Raw genomic sequence first — 19,061 nt, forward strand, 5'->3', positions numbered from 1 at the left:
CACGCACGCACGTACGCACGCAATCTCTTGTACGCCTAGCGACACCTCACACTTTCATCTCACACTTTCCATCTTACATATCCCGTGCTCTCGTATCCTCGTATCTCGTATCCCGTGTTCTCGTATCTCCGTATCTCATATCCCTTTCGATCTCGTCGCTGTCAGCCTGACAGCGCAGCGGGACATGAGGTCAGCAGCACCAGCACCAGCACCAGCACCAGCACCAGCAGCTTGGCCTGTTTTGCCTAGTGTGCTCGGCTCGTCGCACCCTCGCAGTCGCACCTGCCGTGAGCGGTCTTTGCACTGCCAACTGGCACGCGTGCTCACCCAAAATCAAAAAAACCTGGCACTTGGAGTCGATCACCCCCGCCCCGGCCAAGGACGAACCCCGCACACAGCACACAGCACACCATACATGCATACATACATACCCCAGATCGTCGACGTCCGACCTCGGCCTGTCCTCCCCACCTTTCCCCTTCCCCCCCCCCTTCCCCCCCTTCCCCTATCAGGCCCTGGATGGGCGGTGCATGTTGCGGATTGCGGCTTGGCCCCCTTTGCGGTATTGCTTGTTTTCTCCTGTTTGCCCCGTTTTTCGAATTCCCCGGTTTCCCATTTCCCCGGACTCTCGAATTCCCGAGGCCCTCCCCGCATTAGAACTGTCGAGCGCACACACACGAACTCGTTGCTCGAATTTCATTATATCATTATTGCTCCCTTGTCGAGCCATCCCCGGTGTTGATACTCACACATACTCCCATACATACATACGTACTCGAGTACATATGCACACGCCCTTCCCGTTTTCTGACGATAGCTATCCTTGCTTGCATCATTTCTCGATCTGCGTTCGGATTCTTCAAGTTGGTACATACAGTCTGTCGAGCATGTAGATACCCCGCCCGCTCGAGGCTCGAGCCTTGGCCCTGGCCTTAGCATGGGCTTGAATAGATCTTCTGCATTCCTGCATTCCCCAACAAACGCCACCGGTGCTCGTACGTGCATAATCATAATGATACAGTACTGCGCGCGTCCGGAGGCGCCGCGGCGAGGTCGGCAGGACTAGGACTACCAACACGAATTGTTTTTGACAGAACTCAAAATCGGTGAGTCTTCTTTTTTTGCAATTGGAATTGGACGTGCGCGTGACATTTGACAAGAAGGCTTTGTTATCGCGGTTCACTTTGTCAATGTCGGTCAACCAGCAGCTCGCGAGTCCCGCTGGACTCTACACCAGTACAGCCAGTCTCCAGTGCGGCCGGGCACTCCGAGCAACCTCGGTCTTAAAGCGAGTACTACAACTTTACAGTCTATACACTGCAGTTTCTCGTCAATCTGACATCGACATTTGAGGCACGGAGGAGATAAGCAGTAAGTAGACTGTCCGGGATCCCTTCAAGTTAGCTCATCCTGAGATCACATCCAGTAAACCGGGCCCGCAACGTGGGGCACGCTGTGATGGGGTTGCATCCGCCACACCTCCGAGCTGTCAAACCACGGACAGCGTGTGCGGCGTAGGCCCGCCAGTCGAGCCGCGAGCGGGTCTCTAGGCAGCCTCGGGCCTCGACGCTGGTCATCGATGACGTCGCCCGCTGGCGGACTGGGCGACGGGAGAAGGACGCGCGCGCTGAGCGCTGGGCTCACGGGGCGCGTCCCGTGGCGCCGCGGCGCGAACTCGTGAGCGGGTGTTCCACTGCGCAGCGGCGGGAGCTTCTTCTTTCTGTTTCTGACTTTGGCTAGCTACAGTAGTAGGCGAGGAAGGAAGGTGATGCAGATTTTGGAAGAATGAACGGCTATCTCGCTTCCGTGGAGGAGTGGGGACTCGAGGGAGGGCGCTGGGCTCGACTTCGGAGGACGCGATGGGTCCAGCGGCGTCGCTAGCGGCGTGATTGGCCAGGTCAGCGGTCGGTCTGGTCGGTATGACGCTTCTGGACTTTGGCATGTATGTAACAACGTGAAGAGGACGTGTACAGAAGGTTTGTTCTCCACCTCACATGTTGGCCTCTCGATCACTAATAGTAAGCATGGAGGAGTACTTACACCGGACGTACCGCGGTCTTGACCACGGCTAGACCGTGGCTGTCAGCGAACTTTCAGCCGCATCCAATCACCGAGGGGATTGACAGGCCGTTTTCCGCCCAATTCTGAGGGGAGATAGAGGGAGTCCGAGCGCCGCACATGCCCACATAGCAGTTGGAAATTGAAGGCCAGTGTATTGAACGTATGTTATTCTCGCCCTGACCAGAAGACATATTAGAATTCACGGAACATCGTCGAGGGGGCTCTCAATGTGCCAAGCTCGGATGACAGTGTAATTCCATCAACATCTACGTGTCCAAGCACGCCCAAGCCCGAGTCTTTGAGTAACTCCGTTCAATTCTGCACGGGGATGCATGCTCCAAGTCGCCCCAGGTATACAATAGTACAGGCTTGCATTGCGCACTAGTCCGCTCTGCGGTCGTCCCGGGCCACGCCAACTAAGTAGGACTTCGCACATACATAATCGGCACATTGCGCCTTCCATCACGCCATGAGCAGGCACGAGACGGGCATCGCAAACCATCCTCTTTCCAGCGCATGGCGCGACAAGGCACGGCCGACATACGGAAAAGCCACCGAGTTGCCGAACGCGGACGCGGCATCCAGTATCCATGTCCCCTGCAGCGACTTAGGCAACCGTCCAAGTCGCCGAGCTGATAGACTCAGGGCCAGTACTCGCCGGTCTGCATTATGTATATATATGTACCCGGCGTTATCGCGTCACACACACCAATCATAGCGGCCGTCGAGAAGACGGACGCTGTAACAGCGTTGCTATTCGTATCGCAGACAATACAGTCGCGTGCCGGGGCCTGGGAGCGGCGCACGACGAATGTGCTGGACGCTCGAGAGTCGAGGCTGCAGACTCCAGACTTTGCTGCGAGTGCACGAGAAGGCACGACCACGAGGCGGCCTTATCTGAATGGGAAGAAGACGGCGGGAAAGCTTACCGGTGGCGCCAGCCGCAGCGCGATTGAGCGTGGACGCGAACTTTCGACTCTGTAGGTAGTGAAGGTTTGAAGTCCGGAGCTGGTAGCTTTGATTGGCGGTGCAATTGGTCGAGCCGACCTTCTTGGTCACTCGGTCAAGAGCGTGTACGCGGCAGGTTGGATTTTGGATAGCGGAGACTCGGAGGAGAGAGTGGAGAGTGACGTCCTCAAGAGACAATTGCGAAGTCGGGAACCTTGCTTGGCCTTCGGTGAAGGGACTTGGTCCTGCAGCCTGAGGTGAGCGGCGCCGCCCAATTGTACTGTACAAGTGGCGTGTGTGTGTGGGCGAAGCGGTAGAATATACCAGAGCGTAAGTCGTAGAAGAGTGTCAGTAAAGACAGAGCGCACTCCACTGTGGCAGACAACAGCAGCAAGTTTGTAGCCGTGAGCTTGCGCTCTAACTTCGCGTGGACGTGGACGGATGGTGCGCTATGTTGAGAGAACCCACTCATGTACTCGATCGTCGGAAACCGGCGATGTATTCGCAGCACAGGAACGAAGCTCGATGGTGGTGTATTCTTGCAGACTACCGGCCGGGATGCCGTGAAGAGACTTTGTAGTGCACTGGAGGCGTGAGCTAATGGCAGAGCGTATCAGAACGGAAGTCGTAGAAGCCGAATGTACTCCACCATGGACAAAAGAACGACTTTTGCCCGCAAGTATGCACCGGAAGTAGGAAGTTGCACGGCGCACTCCGTTCCTCGCACTGCCTCGATCTTCGAGTGGTGCTTCATTTGCAAATGTTAGCCTTGGGATGTACGAATAATAAGCCACTGTGGTCTGTGCCAATAACCGCTCTTCCGAGTGGGTGGTTCGACTAGCGATGTTCAACGTTCACCAGCGCAGGGGCGCGCAGCTGTCAAGCTTCAGGTACAGTATAGTAGGATGAGTGGAGTGACCTGTGAAGCTTCCAAGTCGAATGTCATGGGATGATCGATCGGCCTGTCGTTCCTTCAAGAACGTTGGTCACTGGCCAATCCTCTCGGCTCCGAGCTTTGAGGGTGCTGTCAATGGAAACTATGCATATCAAGTATGAGGCGTGCCGCGTGCTGCAGGGAGAAGAGATGGGGCTGAACCCACCGACAGATCCGAGCACTTGGAAAAAGTCGTTTACATTGTTCGTTTTCTGCCTGGAAGTACACGATGGAGGAGCGTCGAGTAGCCGAAACGCCACCACATCTAGCCGTTTCCCGGACCCATCTCCGTGAGTGTCGGGTGCCAGTGGAGAGGATAGGGGGTTCGGTTTTCGGTCGGTCTTGCAAGGCCGGAAGCAGGCGACGACCGATACTGTACACATCACTGGAATATCAGCGGGCCCGCGACTTCAAATATATGATCACTCACCACCGACCGAGTGTCTCGTCCCGGACGTTGAACATCGCCGCGGTGACAACGTTCAGCCTCGTTCAGCCTAGCCTTCGGTCCTGCCACAACGTGTTCGCCCAGATGAAGCTCATTCTGCATAAATGCATTCTTGAACATTTGACATTGAAATATTGACCCTTTACGCATACCAAGCAGCACTAGGTGACTGCACAATGCACAGAAGACTGTAGGACATACTTCAATATGAAGATTGTCAGATGACTTCCTGCGGCTAAAAGTTCAATGAGTCAAGCTCGCATACTAGCATTCCATGACATCTTGAGCTCATCTTCATATGTAGATATCTTGTATAGTCTTTCATCTGAGGAGGAACGTCCTCGAGATGTAAGTTGTGCGTTGAAGGTGGAGTACCACTTACGCGTCCAACGCGTCTCCTACGGTCCGGTCCGATCCGCCTCACGGGCCGGTGGCTTTGACGCGAACGCGACGCGTTCAAACTACACGCCGTTGCTTCTGTCCACCGTCATCTCTTGGCCGCTATCTACAACGGACACTAATTCTAGGCTATCTGCGGTGGAGAAGATTCCTACCAAGGTCCGGTTACAGATTTTCCGGCACGTACCACAGTCGACGGACTTGTAGCGTGGGCGTCGCGTCCCGCAGGTTTCCAGTGACCTCACCACCCGCGCACTCCATTGCGACCTCGTATGGATGAATGTGAAGCACGTCGTGGAAAACCTCTCCGTGTAGGAGACGAACGAATGGATGGCTAATTTTGTCCGTTTTCTCCAGGTCCGCCACTGGAATGGCCTTGAACCCAACACTGCCCGAGAGCACAAGTTCATGTTAACTATCGACGGTACTTGCCGATCTGAACTAGCTGCTAACTTCATCCGCACGGACGCCTTTGCATGTAACGTTTTGTCCCAACGTCAGGATTGCCTGCGATGGGTATGTCTAATGTCATATCGATCTTTGGGACAGTCGCTGCACTGACGAAGTTGCAGTGTGAGTTCACAGGTTCTTCGCGAATCGTTTCAACCACTTCTGGATGACAATATCCTGCCACCAAGTTACACAATGAGCCTTGGCGGTGTGTCAGTCCAACGTCTTCTCCGACTCACCTCGTCCCACACCGCCTTGAGACTGGGCCTCTTCTTCCAGTCGTCCACATACCGACGCAGCCTCGCGAACCGAGGCGACGACTCCAACTCGGCCTTCACCTTCTCCCCGTGCTTCATCTTCACCCAATACCCAACGCCACCCTTGACGAAGACGTTGACAAACAGGAGCGACGGGACAAAGGCGGCGTCCGCGATCGACCACTCGCCCACGACGAAGCCCTCGTCGGGCAGCATCCCCTGGAGCGTCTCCAACGTCTGCAAAAGCCGGCTCCCGTCCTCCTCGTTGGTAATCCACAGGTCGTTGTCCGAGGGGATCTTCTCTCCCACGATGCTCATGAACAGGCGCGCTTTCGCGCGCTGGACGGGGTCGGCCGGTAGGAGCCCTGCGTCGGGGAACAAGTCGGCGATGAACTCGAGGATGACGAGCGACTCGTAGAGCAAGACCGAGTCGGCCGACGGCTTTTCGGGCGGCGCATCTGCTGCCCCTCCGTAGATGAGAGCAGGTACCTAGAGTGCCAGAGTTGGTGAGTCTGTGCACTGTGTACGATAATTGACCTCGGGCGGAAGGACTCGGAGCTGACCTTGCCTGTAATAGGGTTCACGGCCTCGACGAACCACGATGGCTTCTCGTCCAAGTCGAAGTAGACCGGATCGTACGTTGCTCCGGCCTCTTGAAGGGCAAGTCGGACCTGGAAGAAAAAGATGTCACGCTGTACGGAGACAGGATACAAATGCTCCGTACTCTGAGGACATAAGGTGAAGTCTGCGCCATCATCAGCACGCATGCACTGATGCTGTAGAGTGCGAGGAGATGACTCACCGGAGCACCATACAGCACGGTTCTTTGGGGATGGGAGGCCATCTGTAGGTAACTCAAAGGCTTCAAGGCTGTTGCACACCGGTGAGCTTCCAACTTGGTTGATGTCTGTTGGCTGCCGCAAAGTCCCTTCATATACTCTGCTGCAGCGCCAACACCAATCCCGGGTCGGTTGATAACGGAACAGTCTGTGTCTGTTTCTATTTTTTCTTCCTGACTATTACACCGATCGGAGGCCCCCAACGTGAAAACTCGCAGACGTTGACGTCGCGAGAACCTTGGATCGGCCTTCCTCGGGTACCCGTGAGCAGATGAGTATTTTTTGACTCTTCATTCATACGCAAACAAATTAGAGAAATCCCTTGAACATGAGTCCGACAATGTGGCGTCAGACAAGGACAGCACGTCAGGTCTCCTCTCGTCAAGTAGATCTGTTTGAGGTTCGCAAGGTGACCAAGAGTAAAATGGACGTTGAGGGGTTTGAACCCTCGACCTCACGCATATGATTGTTGAGAGAGCATGCAAAGCGTGCGCGCTACCACTGTGCCAAACGCCCTTATGTCGTGTCCTCCCCACAACTACGTGAATGTGTCGTATACCAACGTGCCGGCCGAATCTCGCTGTACTGAACGCGCCCTGCAGAACCCGACCTCGTCATCTGCTCGGAGTACACTATGAGCTATCCCTGCTCTGCCGTACCTTGCGGGACCATCACCGCTGCCGGACTTACATTCGTTGTCAGCGTGAACCTCACCTGACCCCACTTCTTACATTCATGGTCCCCGGGCCGGGCAGCTGTTGTTCGTCGGGCCTGAGCATCTCCACGTCAACAGCAACACGTCCTGAAGCACTATAAGTACATCCCGCATTCCGTTGAGCAGAGCTTTGCGAACGGTATTGCCGGTCAAAAGACACCTGATGCACCACTTCGTACTCCTCTCCTTCGCGGCGTCCTGCGTCGCGGCATGGTCAACTTTCACCGTCCCACATGTGGACGGCCAGGATGATACCCCAGCGTTGACTGATGTGCTCGCCATGGGCAACTACTCCACGAATGCGACGATCCTGTTCGCTAAGGGCACGAAGTATAACATCTTCACGCCCATCAAGTTTCCGACTCTCACGAATGTAGAAGTCCGCATCGAGGGCAATATCAGTTACCCCGATGACATAGCTTCAGTACAAGGTGAGTTTCAATACTTCAGGTTACGGCTGGCCATGGACTGACTGCATGCACCTGGACAGGCATAGTAGGATCATCTGTGAGTGTGCGCGTCTTAGGGCGCATAAGGAGGTTCATCCGCTGTCAAGAGCTCACCACATACATATAACTTAGGGTTTTCCGGGCTCATGGTTAGTTCGCTGGTGTTGGCATGCACGCATGTCTCTCAAATGATACTGAGAACTGAATGCCTGTCTACCTGCAGGTTCACGTTCACCGGCGGGACTAACGTCACCCTTCGTGGTTCGACCGATGAGAACTGGGGCTGGGTTGACGGCCATGGACAAGCGGTACGCCATCCTCGAGCTAATGGAGTCTCTCTCTCGCTCTCTGACGCATCCCTATTCCAGTGGTGGGACGCTGTCGAGCAGACCAATCGTCCGCACGGATGGGCTTTCAGCAAGATCACCAACGGCGTGATCCGGGACATGAAGTTGTGGAAGGTATGTACGTGTCAGTTATGCTTCAGCAACACTACGTATAACTGAGTACCTACCGTCGCCAGCCTGTCGCTTGGAACTTTGCTACCAGTGGTTCGTCGAACATCCACACATATAACAACAGGATTGTCGCGGTCTCTGACACCGACGTAAGCCAGCATGCCTCACCAGTTTCATCAGTCCGCTCATGCCCTGCCTTAGTCGTTTCCGTTTAACACGTAAGTATTGTACCCTCGCGCCCGTAACCCCAATGACACGACTCGGTCCCCGCGTACTCATATCACACCGTTTGTTTTCAGTGACGGTACGCTCTCCCACTGAACTGCCCTGCCGTCCAACATCACGTCTGAACATGTGCCACTTCCAGGCTTTTCCGCGGGCGGAACGAACCTGCTGTTCGAGAACAATCATATCCAGAACGGCGACGACTGCTTGACGGTCGGAAGCGGCGCCAAGGATATCATCTTTAGGTATGCGAGGACCGCTACGTACTCCTGAGGGCTCGCACCTATCTTTTTGCACCGCGATGCACAGGAACAGCTACTGCGAGGGTGGTCATGGTCTTTCGATCGGCTCCCTGGGCAAGGGCGGAGACGTCGCTGATGTGCAGAACGTCCTGTGAGTTGCTTCGATGCATTCTTACTGTGAGATAGGTGCTGATTCTGACTCATGGGGTATCTAGCATCGAGAACGTCGTTATGGTGAGTACTCTTCACGTCTCCGTATGTTCCTTACTCACTCTCGTATCTTTGCAGAAGGATTCTCTGTATGGAGCTCGTTTCAAGAGCTGGACTGGGGGCAATGGGCTCGCTCGCAAGTGAGTATAGATCACACAGGTTGCGTCGTCAAAACGCTCATATCTTGACTAGCATCACCTGGAAGAACATCACCTTCACAAACGTCATGTTCCCGGTATGTGGCCCGTTTCGCTCGCATCGCTGATATTGACAGCCTCTACCGGGCAACTACGTAGATCTACGTGACGCAGAACTACTGGGATCAGGGTGTGCGTCTTTGCGCAATTGCTCAGGCCGCATGAGAGGCGTGTTTACTAACGAGACTCTGTTTCGTATCTCCAGATCGGCGCGAAGCCTAACTCCTCGAGCACGAATAATACGCATATCCAGGACTTCCTCTTCGAGAACTTCGCCGGCACGATCAACGAGTACGTTTGATATGCCCATCCACCTGCCTTCGCCTTCCTGACCGCGTACCCCACCAACAGCAAACCAGGATATGTGGAAGGCTCATGCGTGAGCGATCCCTGCTGGTAAGCATTCAAGCATCCTCCCTCTATTGCCTGTAATTTAAATCCATGTACACGACCAGGTACTACGTCGAGGGCGCTACCGGCAAGGAGGTTGTCATATTCGACCTGTATCCCAACACCGGTACGTCGCGTTTCTACTCCACCGCCGTACCCTGGCTCAATCTCGTCATCTTCTCTGCCGCGCAGCCACGAACATCGTCGCCAAGCACATGGTCGCCACGACAGAAACGCATTCTCCGGTCAGGGCGATGTGCAACTCCACCACGGTACGATCCGTTGCTGTTCCCACTCTCACCCGGGATATCTGAGGCTAACGCATGCAATCCCTAGATTTCGTCGGATGTCGGCTTCAAGTGCTGGGACGGTCTGTTCATCCCCACCGCGAAGGGGCTGCTATAGGCCTGGGACGATACTTGCTGAGAGTGGATCATGAGCAGAGGTGCAATTGGGCGGGAAAGACATACGACCAACTTCTCGGGTCGTGGAGGAGGCTCAATCAATTGTCTCTTGACCCCAAACCAGCTTGACGCCATGTTGAGTCACTTGAGGGCGTATAAGCGAGTAGGTACCGAGAAATGCGTCAGACCTGACCATTGGCGTGAGCATGAACCCATTATTACAATCCTCCGACGTGAAAGGGGCATATTCCGGTCTTCGTATTTTTGCGACCGAGGAGAAGGGTCAGGAGAAGGTGGTTGCGAGCGGCCAGACATACTTGTCTGGAGTCCTCTTGCAGAGCGAGCGGAAATGCGAAAGCGGGCGGAGGATAAGCATACAGCTCTCAAAGGCTCCCAGGAAGACAATTCGCAGAATCAGTGGAAGGATGAGGAGGAGGGACGAGGAGAAGAAGTCGATATACCCATTGATTCGATTCCCCACTGTTATCCGGTTTACTTACTCAGACTAATACTTTCTGATACATGGCACATTGCTAATAGTCAATGTCCATTAATAAAGCCCGTCGAACGTTTTGCTAACACCCTCTCTGATTTATTTACATACCACTCCGTAAAATCTTAGCGCGAGCGAGCGCCCCTTCCTCCATCTTTATTTCGTTCTGCGACTCGCCAGCTGTATCTCTGGTCCTCGTCTCCGCATTGAACGTCGTAGCGCGCAACGGTGAACTCACCACGCCCCGGAGAAGCTTCAGAAGAGCATTCACGAAAACTTTATGAAGTCCTTTGGCCAGGAACTAGTAAACCACCGCAAGCCCAGCCGTTGTGGAAGTACAGCAAAAATGTGAGTGTGATTGCATGCTTCTTACTCGTAGTAGATCTCATTCTCCATCTCCAGGCCTACAAGTATCACCATGAACCTCGATGTCTTATTGGCGATCATGGGCTTCGTCGTGGCGATGCCGGCAGACATTGCACCTCATCCAAGCTGTACTATCGCATCGATGATGCGGGCAAACCGTGCACTCTACCACGAAGGTGCCAAGGTACTCCTGTCCGGCGAAGTCAGGCTCGGCACCGAAAAGCCTCGTAACGTATCCTCATTCGCCGAATGTTGCCTCGCAGAGAACGGCATCCGCTTGGCCTACGTGCGCAGACTCGTTTTGACGGCACGGTTCTACACCACTACTTCCCCCGCCGCTCTATCAACTCTCCTTCCTAAATTCCCAAATCTTATCAGTCTTTCGCTTCTGGGATGGACAGAGTCTCTATTCGAAGGCAGCGAAGGGGAAGTTTCTTTTTTCCGCCGTCGCATCTCTGAAAACCCTCTCGCGTCTAGAGGTTCGCGAAGGAGCAGCCGAATACTGGGGAGTGCTCCATAACCTCCGGTCCCCTTTACGCGAGCTCGTATGGGTATGCCGCGAGGGTCTCGATCCCATACAGTCACTGTTCTTCTGGCTCTCTCATTATGCCCCGACACTGGAAACACTCCACCTTGCTGGCGTCGATCTGTTCTATGAGCGACGCCGGCTCGAACCCCGCTTCCTCAAGGTCTCAAACCTTATACTCGACATCACGATCCTGGACGCCGCGTCGTTTGACATCAGCGACCTCGTTGCATGCCACAACATCAAGCGTCTCACTACCACCACGGCATCTCATTCTTTCACCAAGTACTACCACAGATATAACGCGTTCGAGTATGCCCGACGACACAATCGGAAGACAGCCGCGCGAGACGACCGCTCTGCGTGGGCCTCCCTCATGGAGGTACGCACCGACGTCGTTACTGCGTGGGCATTCGGGCTATCCTGCAAAGTCGAGCGCCTGTGGCTACAGCTCCATCACCACAACGACATCGAGCGGCCACTACCGGAGGTGCTCGCGGACCTCCGCCCTACCACCCTGTACCTGGAATTTCATATGACAGGACCATTCCGTGAACCGCTACACTCGCCAGCCGTGAGGAGGGCCCTTGTACAAGCTGCGAGGAACCACCCTCCTGAGCTCTCTGTGGTCGACGTCGGGCTCTACGTGGACATCGGATCGGTGGACGCGGATCTGCAGAATGTGCTGCAAGCATTCGCGGGTCTGAAGGTGGAATCTTTCCGCCTGATTATCCTTGGATTCGACGATCCTCGCCACGGTAGGGTTGCAGCAACCAAGGACGATACTACGCTTGCGGCCTTGCGTGTTCTCAATCCCAAAGCGATCGTGCAGGACATACTGAACGCGATCCCGTGCGTCCACAAGGCCGCATTCGAAGTACGCGATCTTCCGGAGTACTCCGCCGATATCGACTTGGACATGGTCTCGGACGTTTGAGCCCAATTGTACAATACGCTTCACAAATTGATTCTTGTCATGTTTTCACTTCATGCTCTACGTAACCTCTGAATGCGACGAACCAGGTCTGTAGAGAGTGCGTGTCACGTTCGTGATGGTCGACCCCAATTCAGAGTCTTGAACCTCTCGTCAACTCAGACTTGTGTACTTGGGAGTCGACTCGGAAACTACATCCACTACCAACCCGTTCAGCCATCATGTTATGGAATGGACCGTTCCGTTCCAATGCTAGTAATACAACATGAGACGTAAGTCATAAGTGCATGAAATGATACGTAGGTATATGGTCACCAATGCGAACGCGCTTCGTCCAACCTACGCACGGCGACAGAGCAGACTCGCTCACGCGCTCTCCTCGTCGCCTTTCTCTCGTACCTCCCTGACCTCCGTCGGCTCTGCCGCCTTCTCGTGGATATGCTTCTCGCTCGGGCGCCAGCTCGGCGAGTTCCACGGCTTCACGCCAGAGCGGTACATCTCGTCGACCTCCTCCAGACTGAGGCCCTTGGTCTCCGGGATGAAAAGGTACACGTAGACGAATCCGAACGTGAGCATGCCGAAGAAGATGAGTAAGATGAGGGGCCCTATGTCCTCAGCGATGCGCGGCGCGAAGAACGACAGGAGGAAGTTCCAGAGCCAGTCTGCACAGTCAGGAGGTCAGTGACTGATGAGGTATCAGTGAGAATAAGAGACGTACTTGTTGCGCTACCGAGCGCAATGGCTTTGGGACGGACACGGAGAGGGAAGCTCTCGCCAAGGTACACCCAAGGTGTGGGACCCCAGAAGATGGAGAACGAGAAAACGTGCAGCACCGCGAACGCGATGAGGGTATCGCCACCCGACTTCTGACTCGGCGTGAGCTGGTTGTTGGGAGTGCCCTTAGGTGCCAACGTAAAGTGGCCGACGAGTCCGGCGATGAGGGAGCAGGTGGCTTCCAACACAGAGCCGGTGAGGAGCGACTAGACTCGGGATGTGAGACAGATTCACACAGACAGCTACAGGATTTGAACGTACATTCCGACGGCCCCATGTCTCAATGAGGTAGAGGGCAGGGATGGTTCCGACCACAGAGACACCTCCAAGGATCGCCTGGATAGAGTAGGGGTCCAAGGAGGTGCCAGCGCTCTGGAAGAATGTGTCGCCGTAGTAGTCTATCGTCCCACCGTTAGACGACGTTTGGAACGGGTAGGTATGGGGTGTAACTTACAGTAGAAGTTCTGGCCATTCAATTGTTGGATGAACTGCAACATCATGCCGTTGATCGTACGCTTGTACAGCATGTTGCGCTTCGAGAAGCACTCCAACCATGTCGCTTTGCCACCCTCGTTCTCGGCACGGATGCCAAACTCGAGCTCCTCGATACTTTCGATCACTAGAGGGTCGTCCTCAGGCAGGCTGTTGAGTAGCGATACCACGCGGCGCGCCTCGGCCTCGCGTCCAATACCGAGAAGGTGACGACTACGCGTCACCGTGAGTAGGCGAATAGCGTTTATGCGCAAATGACGACTTACGGAGACTCAGGAAGGAAGAAGATGCCGGAGAGGAGGATCAAACCCCAGAGTAGCTGGAGTCCGACAGGGATGCGCCATGAAGCAGATCCTTCAATGTGGTGGGAGCCAATTTCGATCATGTAGCTAAGGAAGATGCTGTTATGGGCGGTGGTAAGCAAGCGAAGTTAAGAAGTGGACTACAACTCATCTGCTCACCCAACGATGATCTGCAGCTGGTACAACACAAGCAACATACCACGCATAGCCTTTGGCGCCGTCTCACCGTTGTACAGCGGCACAATGGCTATTTGCATATTAGACCTTCGACCCGAGGACACAGAGGCAACCAGTACGTACCAGACAGCGCTCCCACTCCCAGTCCCGCAATGAAACGTCCGATGGTGATCTGGACGATCGAGCGCACGGTGCCGGTTTGGATGGCCGTGCCAACGGTGAAGATGGCAGACCAGATGAGGATGGACCCACGACGACCAAAGCGGTCAGACGTGAAAGCTTGGCCGAGTGCACCAACGAAGGTGCTACACACAGTATCAGCATGAAAGACGTCTCATTGCGCAAGGGAGAGTACGCACCCGGCGGATAGTAGTGATGTGATGATGGATTGCCTTGCACTTGATAGAACCCATGTCCCGTCAGACTGCTGCTCTCCAAATCGCTGGATGAAGTCGGGCATAATCAGACATCCCTACGCAGAACCGAGTCAGCGGGTCGGTAGGTTAACCTTGTCAGACAGAACTCACTGAGATGACTCCGATATCGTATCCGAAGAGAAAACCTAGCAACAACCCGTTCGTTCTGGATGATGCTGGTCAGAACCTCGTCAGGACGGGACAATGCATGCTGACTCACAATTCCCACTCATTCAGACTATCGCAGTCGTCAGCTCACCTCCTACAAGGATGGGGGTAATGGTCAGAACACTCTCCACGACCTCAAAATAATCCAAGACGCACCAAACGCGATAAAGATTGCGAGGAGGACGGCTCGGTGATTCTTTGGCATGCCCATGATTGCGGGACGCAATGAAGTCCTGGGAAGTTGGACAGGAGGAGAAGCGGGGGGCTCACGGGGCCTAACAGCGCGAAGCACTCCTTCTTATAGCACGGGGCCATGTCGTGTGCTGGATGCCCCGGCTCCGGCAGAAGAAGGTCGTGTTGCGCAGTACGAATTCGTCGCGCGGACCGTGCTGGGCATCAGGACGGTCCGGAGAGAAACGTTGGGCCGGGAGTGGTTGTCGTAATTCAAGGTGGTTCTCCCAACGCGCGAGGTCCCGTGGCCACAAAGCTCAGCGCGGTATCAATTCCCCCGCGTCCTCCCCACTGATGTCATGTGCCCCGCGTGGGGCCCCACGCCTCACTAGCCGCCGGCTACCTGCTGTTGATGTACGATCCTCGAGAGTATCGGATTCTTCATTCTGCTTCTTGAAAGAGCTGATCAGGAACTCGCTAAAGACATGAGAAAAGAGATGGCTTCAGGCCGCGCAAGGCTGAAGGAGATAGGGCGGGGAGCTTGAGTACGAACGCATGCGGACCGCCCTCAGGCTCGAAATATCGGAAGATCTCATCGTACGTACTTACGTCTCGGCAACCGCTGCTGGACAACGATGATCGGCTCGGACCCGGCGTCGCACTGTTGCGTACTATCCAGGCATCCTTCGACGTCATGCGCTCGAGTTGCATTGCCTGAACTTATCTCCCGAGACTGGCGGAACAGAATATAAGGATACATCATGTTAGAGCTCCACAGAGACATGATGGTCAGAGGCAAAAAGTGAGAAAGACACGACGAGTAGCGGACGCACAATCGAACGGAAGCGCTGCAGCAGACGGAAAGACATTGACTTGGTCGAGACAACATGCTCCTGAAGGTATTTCAGCTTCTACCTCTGGTTGGAGAGCGAGCCGCTTGCGTTTTCTCATCCTCACTAGGCTGTCAGTCAGCGTCAGCGTCAGAAGAAAAAGACAGAAAGAGATTGCAACACACCCTGAAATACCGTCCTCAATCATCCTCGGCGAACCTTCGCAGTCCCTCTCGCACGAGCAAACAAGCCGCGAAGTCCAGTCCACGATCCAATAGCTCTCGTTCCAGCCTATCGAGCCCATGTTCTGAGAGCCTTCCGAGGGCGCGCATCCTTGCACGATCAGTGATTCCAATTCCCCGCAGGATCGGTATGACGTCTGGACCGAGTCCATGCTCTTCCAGGAAGGCTTCGACAACATCGATATCCATCTGGGATGCAGCCACGACCTCTGGCATCCGCTGTGGGCTTGCTTTAGGGGTAGGGGCCGGAGCGGGTTCACGTTGTCGGGAAGAATTCCAGCGCAACTCGGGACGAACTCTGTCGAGATGGTTACCGACGCCAGTGATAGCTCGCTCATCTCTGGTTGGAGGGTTACGGCGTAATTGAGGGTGCACTGTATTGAGATGATCCATGAACATGTTGAGACTTTGTCCCGGTCCTGCGGGTATATTCTGAAGACGATTAGAACGCCAGGATGACGTGCTCACTGCTGAATAAACTTACTGCATATTCTTCACATTCATCACAATGCAACTCCCAATTTTCCGGGCTGTCAACTACCAGCATGCCTTGAGCACTAACAACAAAACGTGCGCGAGGGAACTCCTTCTCAACTTCAACAACAGCATCCTCGAGCCATCGTGGGCGCTGCAAGATGTTAGAATAGCCGCTGGCAATGAGACGAAAGGCGATACACACCGCGATTGCTTTGGAGCTAGATGACGTCTCCGAACTCTGAGAACGCAGCATAGGTGTCTGAGAGGATGAAGATGTTGGATTGTGACTGCGAGACGAGGCCGACGAGAAGCGCGTGAAGTCGATGAATGGGACAGGGTGCGCGACCAGCGTCGCTGACGATGGCGGCGTGTATCGCTGGCTCGACATATGAGTGGATGTTTGGCTTGATTCAGGGGTGCGAGTTGAGGGCATGTGCATGCGCTCCCCCGTATTCAAAGGCTCTTCGGAGTCTGAGAGAATGTAGATGATGTCAGGAGGATCCGGTCGAGGCCCTAAACGATGCATTTTGCGCCTGCGACGAAGGATGCGATCAGGCGAGATGGATGTCCGGATTTCTATTCATGTGAAGTGTCCGGTCAACAAGTAGTACGCATCGAATAGTATGTACTGTACCTGGAGCCGCGAGACCGCGTTGTCGTGCAGAGCGAGCTCTCGGAAAGTGTCTGGCCCGGTCGAAGTTGCCTCGGTGGCGACCTGTACGTACTTCAGGCTCCACCGCTATGCTTGCCTGCTCTGGCTCTCGGGCAATATATATGGGAGAGTTCTGACTGTCGGCGGATAGCTTGAAACAGACCAGTAAGCAGGAGTCACGGAAGATCGGGGACTACTCACACGAGCCTGCTTCAGCCCGTCTAGTGTATCTTGAGATGCGGATGTCGTACCCGTCCAAGGGGGAGAAGGTATGGCATTCGGCGGAGGGCCGCGCCAGAAGTTGAACATTAGAGCGCAAGGAGCGTAGAGGCGAAGTTGAGGCACAGCACCGAGATATTGAACTCCTGCAGTGATGCAGAGCTCGAGATTGAGACTGATAGAGGACGCACCTCCAAAAAGACTTCTCCGTAGCGACATGACAGCAGAACGCCGTCTCCGATTTTCGTCGCGACCCTGACGTAGTTAACGGAAGCCTGTACACGTTCCGAATCTGTGCGAATCTGGAAGTCCTTATTTGGGAGAGACGCACTGTATCAACTGACATGGACGAAGTTGCGCAAAGTGGAAGCTACCTACCTATCCTACTTACCAACGCTCTGGATCATGTTGGCTGTCCCTGAGACGCCCGCTTCTTCAGTCCATCTCTGATGAGTAACCGAGCAACATAGTCGAGTCCGGCCTGTGCGAGTGCCTTGTCCAACTTGTCGAGCGACCTCCAGTGGAGGGCGCCCAGCGCTTGTATGCGCTGTTCGTCACTGACACCTACCTCGCGCAGCGTGTCAGCGAGGGTGGGTGACAAAGACACTTCCTTGAGAAATCTGACCACTGGATCTTCTACACCAGGCGGAGGAGGAACATCGACATTATGGGTGCCCTGCGAGGATCCTTCCCGGGCGCCGGCGATGGTGTATAGTCCCTCCTGCGCGATGTCGTTGAGGACGGGCTGGGCAGGCATCTCCTCTGCATAAGAGGCTCCCAAGGTCCTCCATGATAGCGGCTGGGAAGCTGCAGCGCGTGACACCGCGTACGCCCGTGCCCAGTCAGCCAGGTCGCTCTGCCGCTGTTGAGGTTGACGCCATGGCACATCGGGGGGAATGATATACGTGGAAGCGGACTGAGTGGCTGATATGGAGGTACATGACGGAGGGGACGGAGGAAGCGGGCTCACTGGCGCTGGTGTCGTCTCTAGATCGTCAATTTGAGACACTTGGATGAGTCGATCGACCTCACCCTCGCTCGGCGTGGGACTCGTCTGGTGGGCCTCTCCATCCGTGCGCACCAGCGAATTGTCCGCGGTAGTCTCTGAAATCTTGGGTGATGTAGCACTCCCTTCTCGAGCGTCCTCAGACGCAATAGGCAAGGAAACAACCAAGGGGTCGGGACTCGAGTGGCGGGGCTCCGAGGGCAAAGTCACAGAGCTAGAGCGCTCGGAAGGACTCGAACGCGGGGCCATATGGGCTGCTTGAACGTATGATGACGGTGGATGCGTAGAGCACGTTGCAATGAGTTCGCGTAGAACATCGTGCTTTTTCGAGATGGGACCGAGGGTGGTATCACGGGCGTGACCTGTGAAGTTGAGGCTAGACTGAGAGAATATCAGAAACGACCCTATAAATACCGAAGGTCGAGCGCACCTCAACTGCTGTGGTTGTGCTCCTACGATCGCTCTGAATACATTGGGAGTCAGATGTGCAGGATTCAGTAACAGCATTGGCCCTCTCCGGGTGATGCGCTGGAACAATATTGTTCTACACCCCGAAGACAATGAGGAATTCATTAAGAAGTATGAGCTAAAGATCGGACGCACCTCTTCGAGTTTGAGTGGTGTAACTGTCCCTGATGTCCCCCTATGCACCTCGCTGACCAGAGGTGCTTCTTCTGCACGATGGGCCGGACAGTCTGGACTACCCAAAGCAGATCCCTCGCGCTTCACATCATCCCGGACCCAAGTGTTTGTCTGTGCGCCATGATTGTGATGGGCAGTCCGGACCTGCGTCGATGTTGCCCTCGCTGCACGCACGGAGGCCGAGCCACGGTGCTGACTGTTCGAGCTGCTTACTTCTACGCGCGAAGGCTCGTATGACAGACCTATGAATGTCTCAGCATATAGGCGATTGACTTTGGGGATTACACTCACCTTCCGTACGCAATCCCTCCTGTCCAGCATTTGGAGCATATGCCTCTTCGTCTAACTCGTCCTTGCAATCCTCCTCATCCGAACTGATGATGATGATGTCTCGATACAAGTTGTCGGCAGGCATTACAGGTCCAGGCGGTAATCGTCGAAGATGGTCAAAGCAGCAAACTGCTCAACAAGTCCTCTAAAAACCTCGTGGTGAACATATCGATTTGCATCGAACGAGAAGCTCGAACCCTGCAGGGTCGTGAACGGAG

The 19,061-nt window shown here is 54.8% G+C and overlaps 6 protein-coding genes and 1 non-coding gene across 7 annotated transcripts; 2 read left to right on the forward strand and 5 right to left on the reverse strand.

Annotated features, from left to right (window-relative positions):
• Window positions 1-5,169: 5,169 nt before the first annotated feature.
• L226DRAFT_498095 (thioredoxin-like protein) lies at window positions 5,170-6,388 on the reverse strand. Its single transcript, XM_067677648.1, has 5 exons — window positions 6,300-6,388; window positions 6,222-6,242; window positions 6,061-6,168; window positions 5,480-5,986; window positions 5,170-5,417 (listed from the first exon to the last, which is right to left on the reverse strand). The coding sequence occupies exons 1-5, from the start codon at window positions 6,339-6,341 to the stop codon at window positions 5,370-5,372; spliced, it is 726 nt and encodes a 241-aa protein (XP_067543475.1). The 5' UTR covers window positions 6,342-6,388; the 3' UTR covers window positions 5,170-5,369.
• Window positions 6,389-6,761: 373 nt separating this feature from the next.
• L226DRAFT_t12 lies at window positions 6,762-6,852 on the reverse strand. The gene has a single exon. It is a non-coding gene; the product is annotated as a tRNA-Ala (tRNA).
• A 362-nt stretch (window positions 6,853-7,214) lies between these two features.
• Window positions 7,215-9,627, forward strand: L226DRAFT_518757 (pectin lyase-like protein; the record flags this gene model as incomplete). Its single annotated transcript, XM_067678561.1, has 19 exons — window positions 7,215-7,482; window positions 7,542-7,558; window positions 7,633-7,649; window positions 7,724-7,808; window positions 7,869-7,961; window positions 8,024-8,107; window positions 8,160-8,176; window positions 8,258-8,262; window positions 8,326-8,428; window positions 8,493-8,576; window positions 8,641-8,659; window positions 8,714-8,775; window positions 8,828-8,870; window positions 8,932-8,964; window positions 9,038-9,123; window positions 9,184-9,228; window positions 9,288-9,349; window positions 9,415-9,494; window positions 9,559-9,627. 19 exons carry the CDS (start codon window positions 7,215-7,217, stop codon window positions 9,625-9,627), a joined length of 1,272 nt encoding a protein of 423 aa, XP_067543476.1.
• A 633-nt stretch (window positions 9,628-10,260) lies between these two features.
• On the forward strand, window positions 10,261-11,196 carry L226DRAFT_41040 (uncharacterized protein). The gene is made up of 2 exons (XM_067674585.1): window positions 10,261-10,467; window positions 10,522-11,196. Exons 1-2 carry the CDS (start codon window positions 10,400-10,402, stop codon window positions 11,003-11,005), a joined length of 552 nt encoding a protein of 183 aa, XP_067543477.1. The 5' UTR covers window positions 10,261-10,399; the 3' UTR covers window positions 11,006-11,196.
• A 788-nt stretch (window positions 11,197-11,984) lies between these two features.
• On the reverse strand, window positions 11,985-14,485 carry L226DRAFT_476371 (general substrate transporter; the record flags this gene model as incomplete). The annotated part of the gene is made up of 10 exons (XM_067676707.1): window positions 11,985-12,607; window positions 12,664-12,925; window positions 12,981-13,117; window positions 13,174-13,424; window positions 13,478-13,612; window positions 13,673-13,760; window positions 13,814-13,995; window positions 14,050-14,162; window positions 14,218-14,272; window positions 14,427-14,485. 10 exons carry the CDS (start codon window positions 14,483-14,485, stop codon window positions 12,312-12,314), a joined length of 1,578 nt encoding a protein of 525 aa, XP_067543478.1. The 3' UTR covers window positions 11,985-12,311.
• A 200-nt stretch (window positions 14,486-14,685) lies between these two features.
• On the reverse strand, window positions 14,686-17,168 carry L226DRAFT_41024 (uncharacterized protein). The gene is made up of 8 exons (XM_067674584.1): window positions 16,848-17,168; window positions 16,629-16,797; window positions 16,197-16,570; window positions 16,113-16,145; window positions 16,002-16,054; window positions 15,459-15,949; window positions 15,279-15,335; window positions 14,686-14,894 (listed from the first exon to the last, which is right to left on the reverse strand). The coding sequence occupies exons 1-8, from the start codon at window positions 17,082-17,084 to the stop codon at window positions 14,887-14,889; spliced, it is 1,422 nt and encodes a 473-aa protein (XP_067543479.1). The 5' UTR covers window positions 17,085-17,168; the 3' UTR covers window positions 14,686-14,886.
• A 100-nt stretch (window positions 17,169-17,268) lies between these two features.
• L226DRAFT_565418 (uncharacterized protein) lies at window positions 17,269-18,928 on the reverse strand (the record flags this gene model as incomplete). The annotated part of the gene is made up of 4 exons (XM_067683798.1): window positions 17,269-18,252; window positions 18,302-18,334; window positions 18,475-18,755; window positions 18,805-18,928. 4 exons carry the CDS (start codon window positions 18,926-18,928, stop codon window positions 17,269-17,271), a joined length of 1,422 nt encoding a protein of 473 aa, XP_067543480.1.
• Window positions 18,929-19,061: the final 133 nt, after the last annotated feature.

Source organism: Lentinus tigrinus (genome assembly GCF_003813185.1).
Source record: "Lentinus tigrinus ALCF2SS1-7 unplaced genomic scaffold L226scaffold_1, whole genome shotgun sequence".
In the NCBI taxonomy this organism is placed as follows: Eukaryota; Fungi; Basidiomycota; class Agaricomycetes; order Polyporales; family Polyporaceae; genus Lentinus; species Lentinus tigrinus.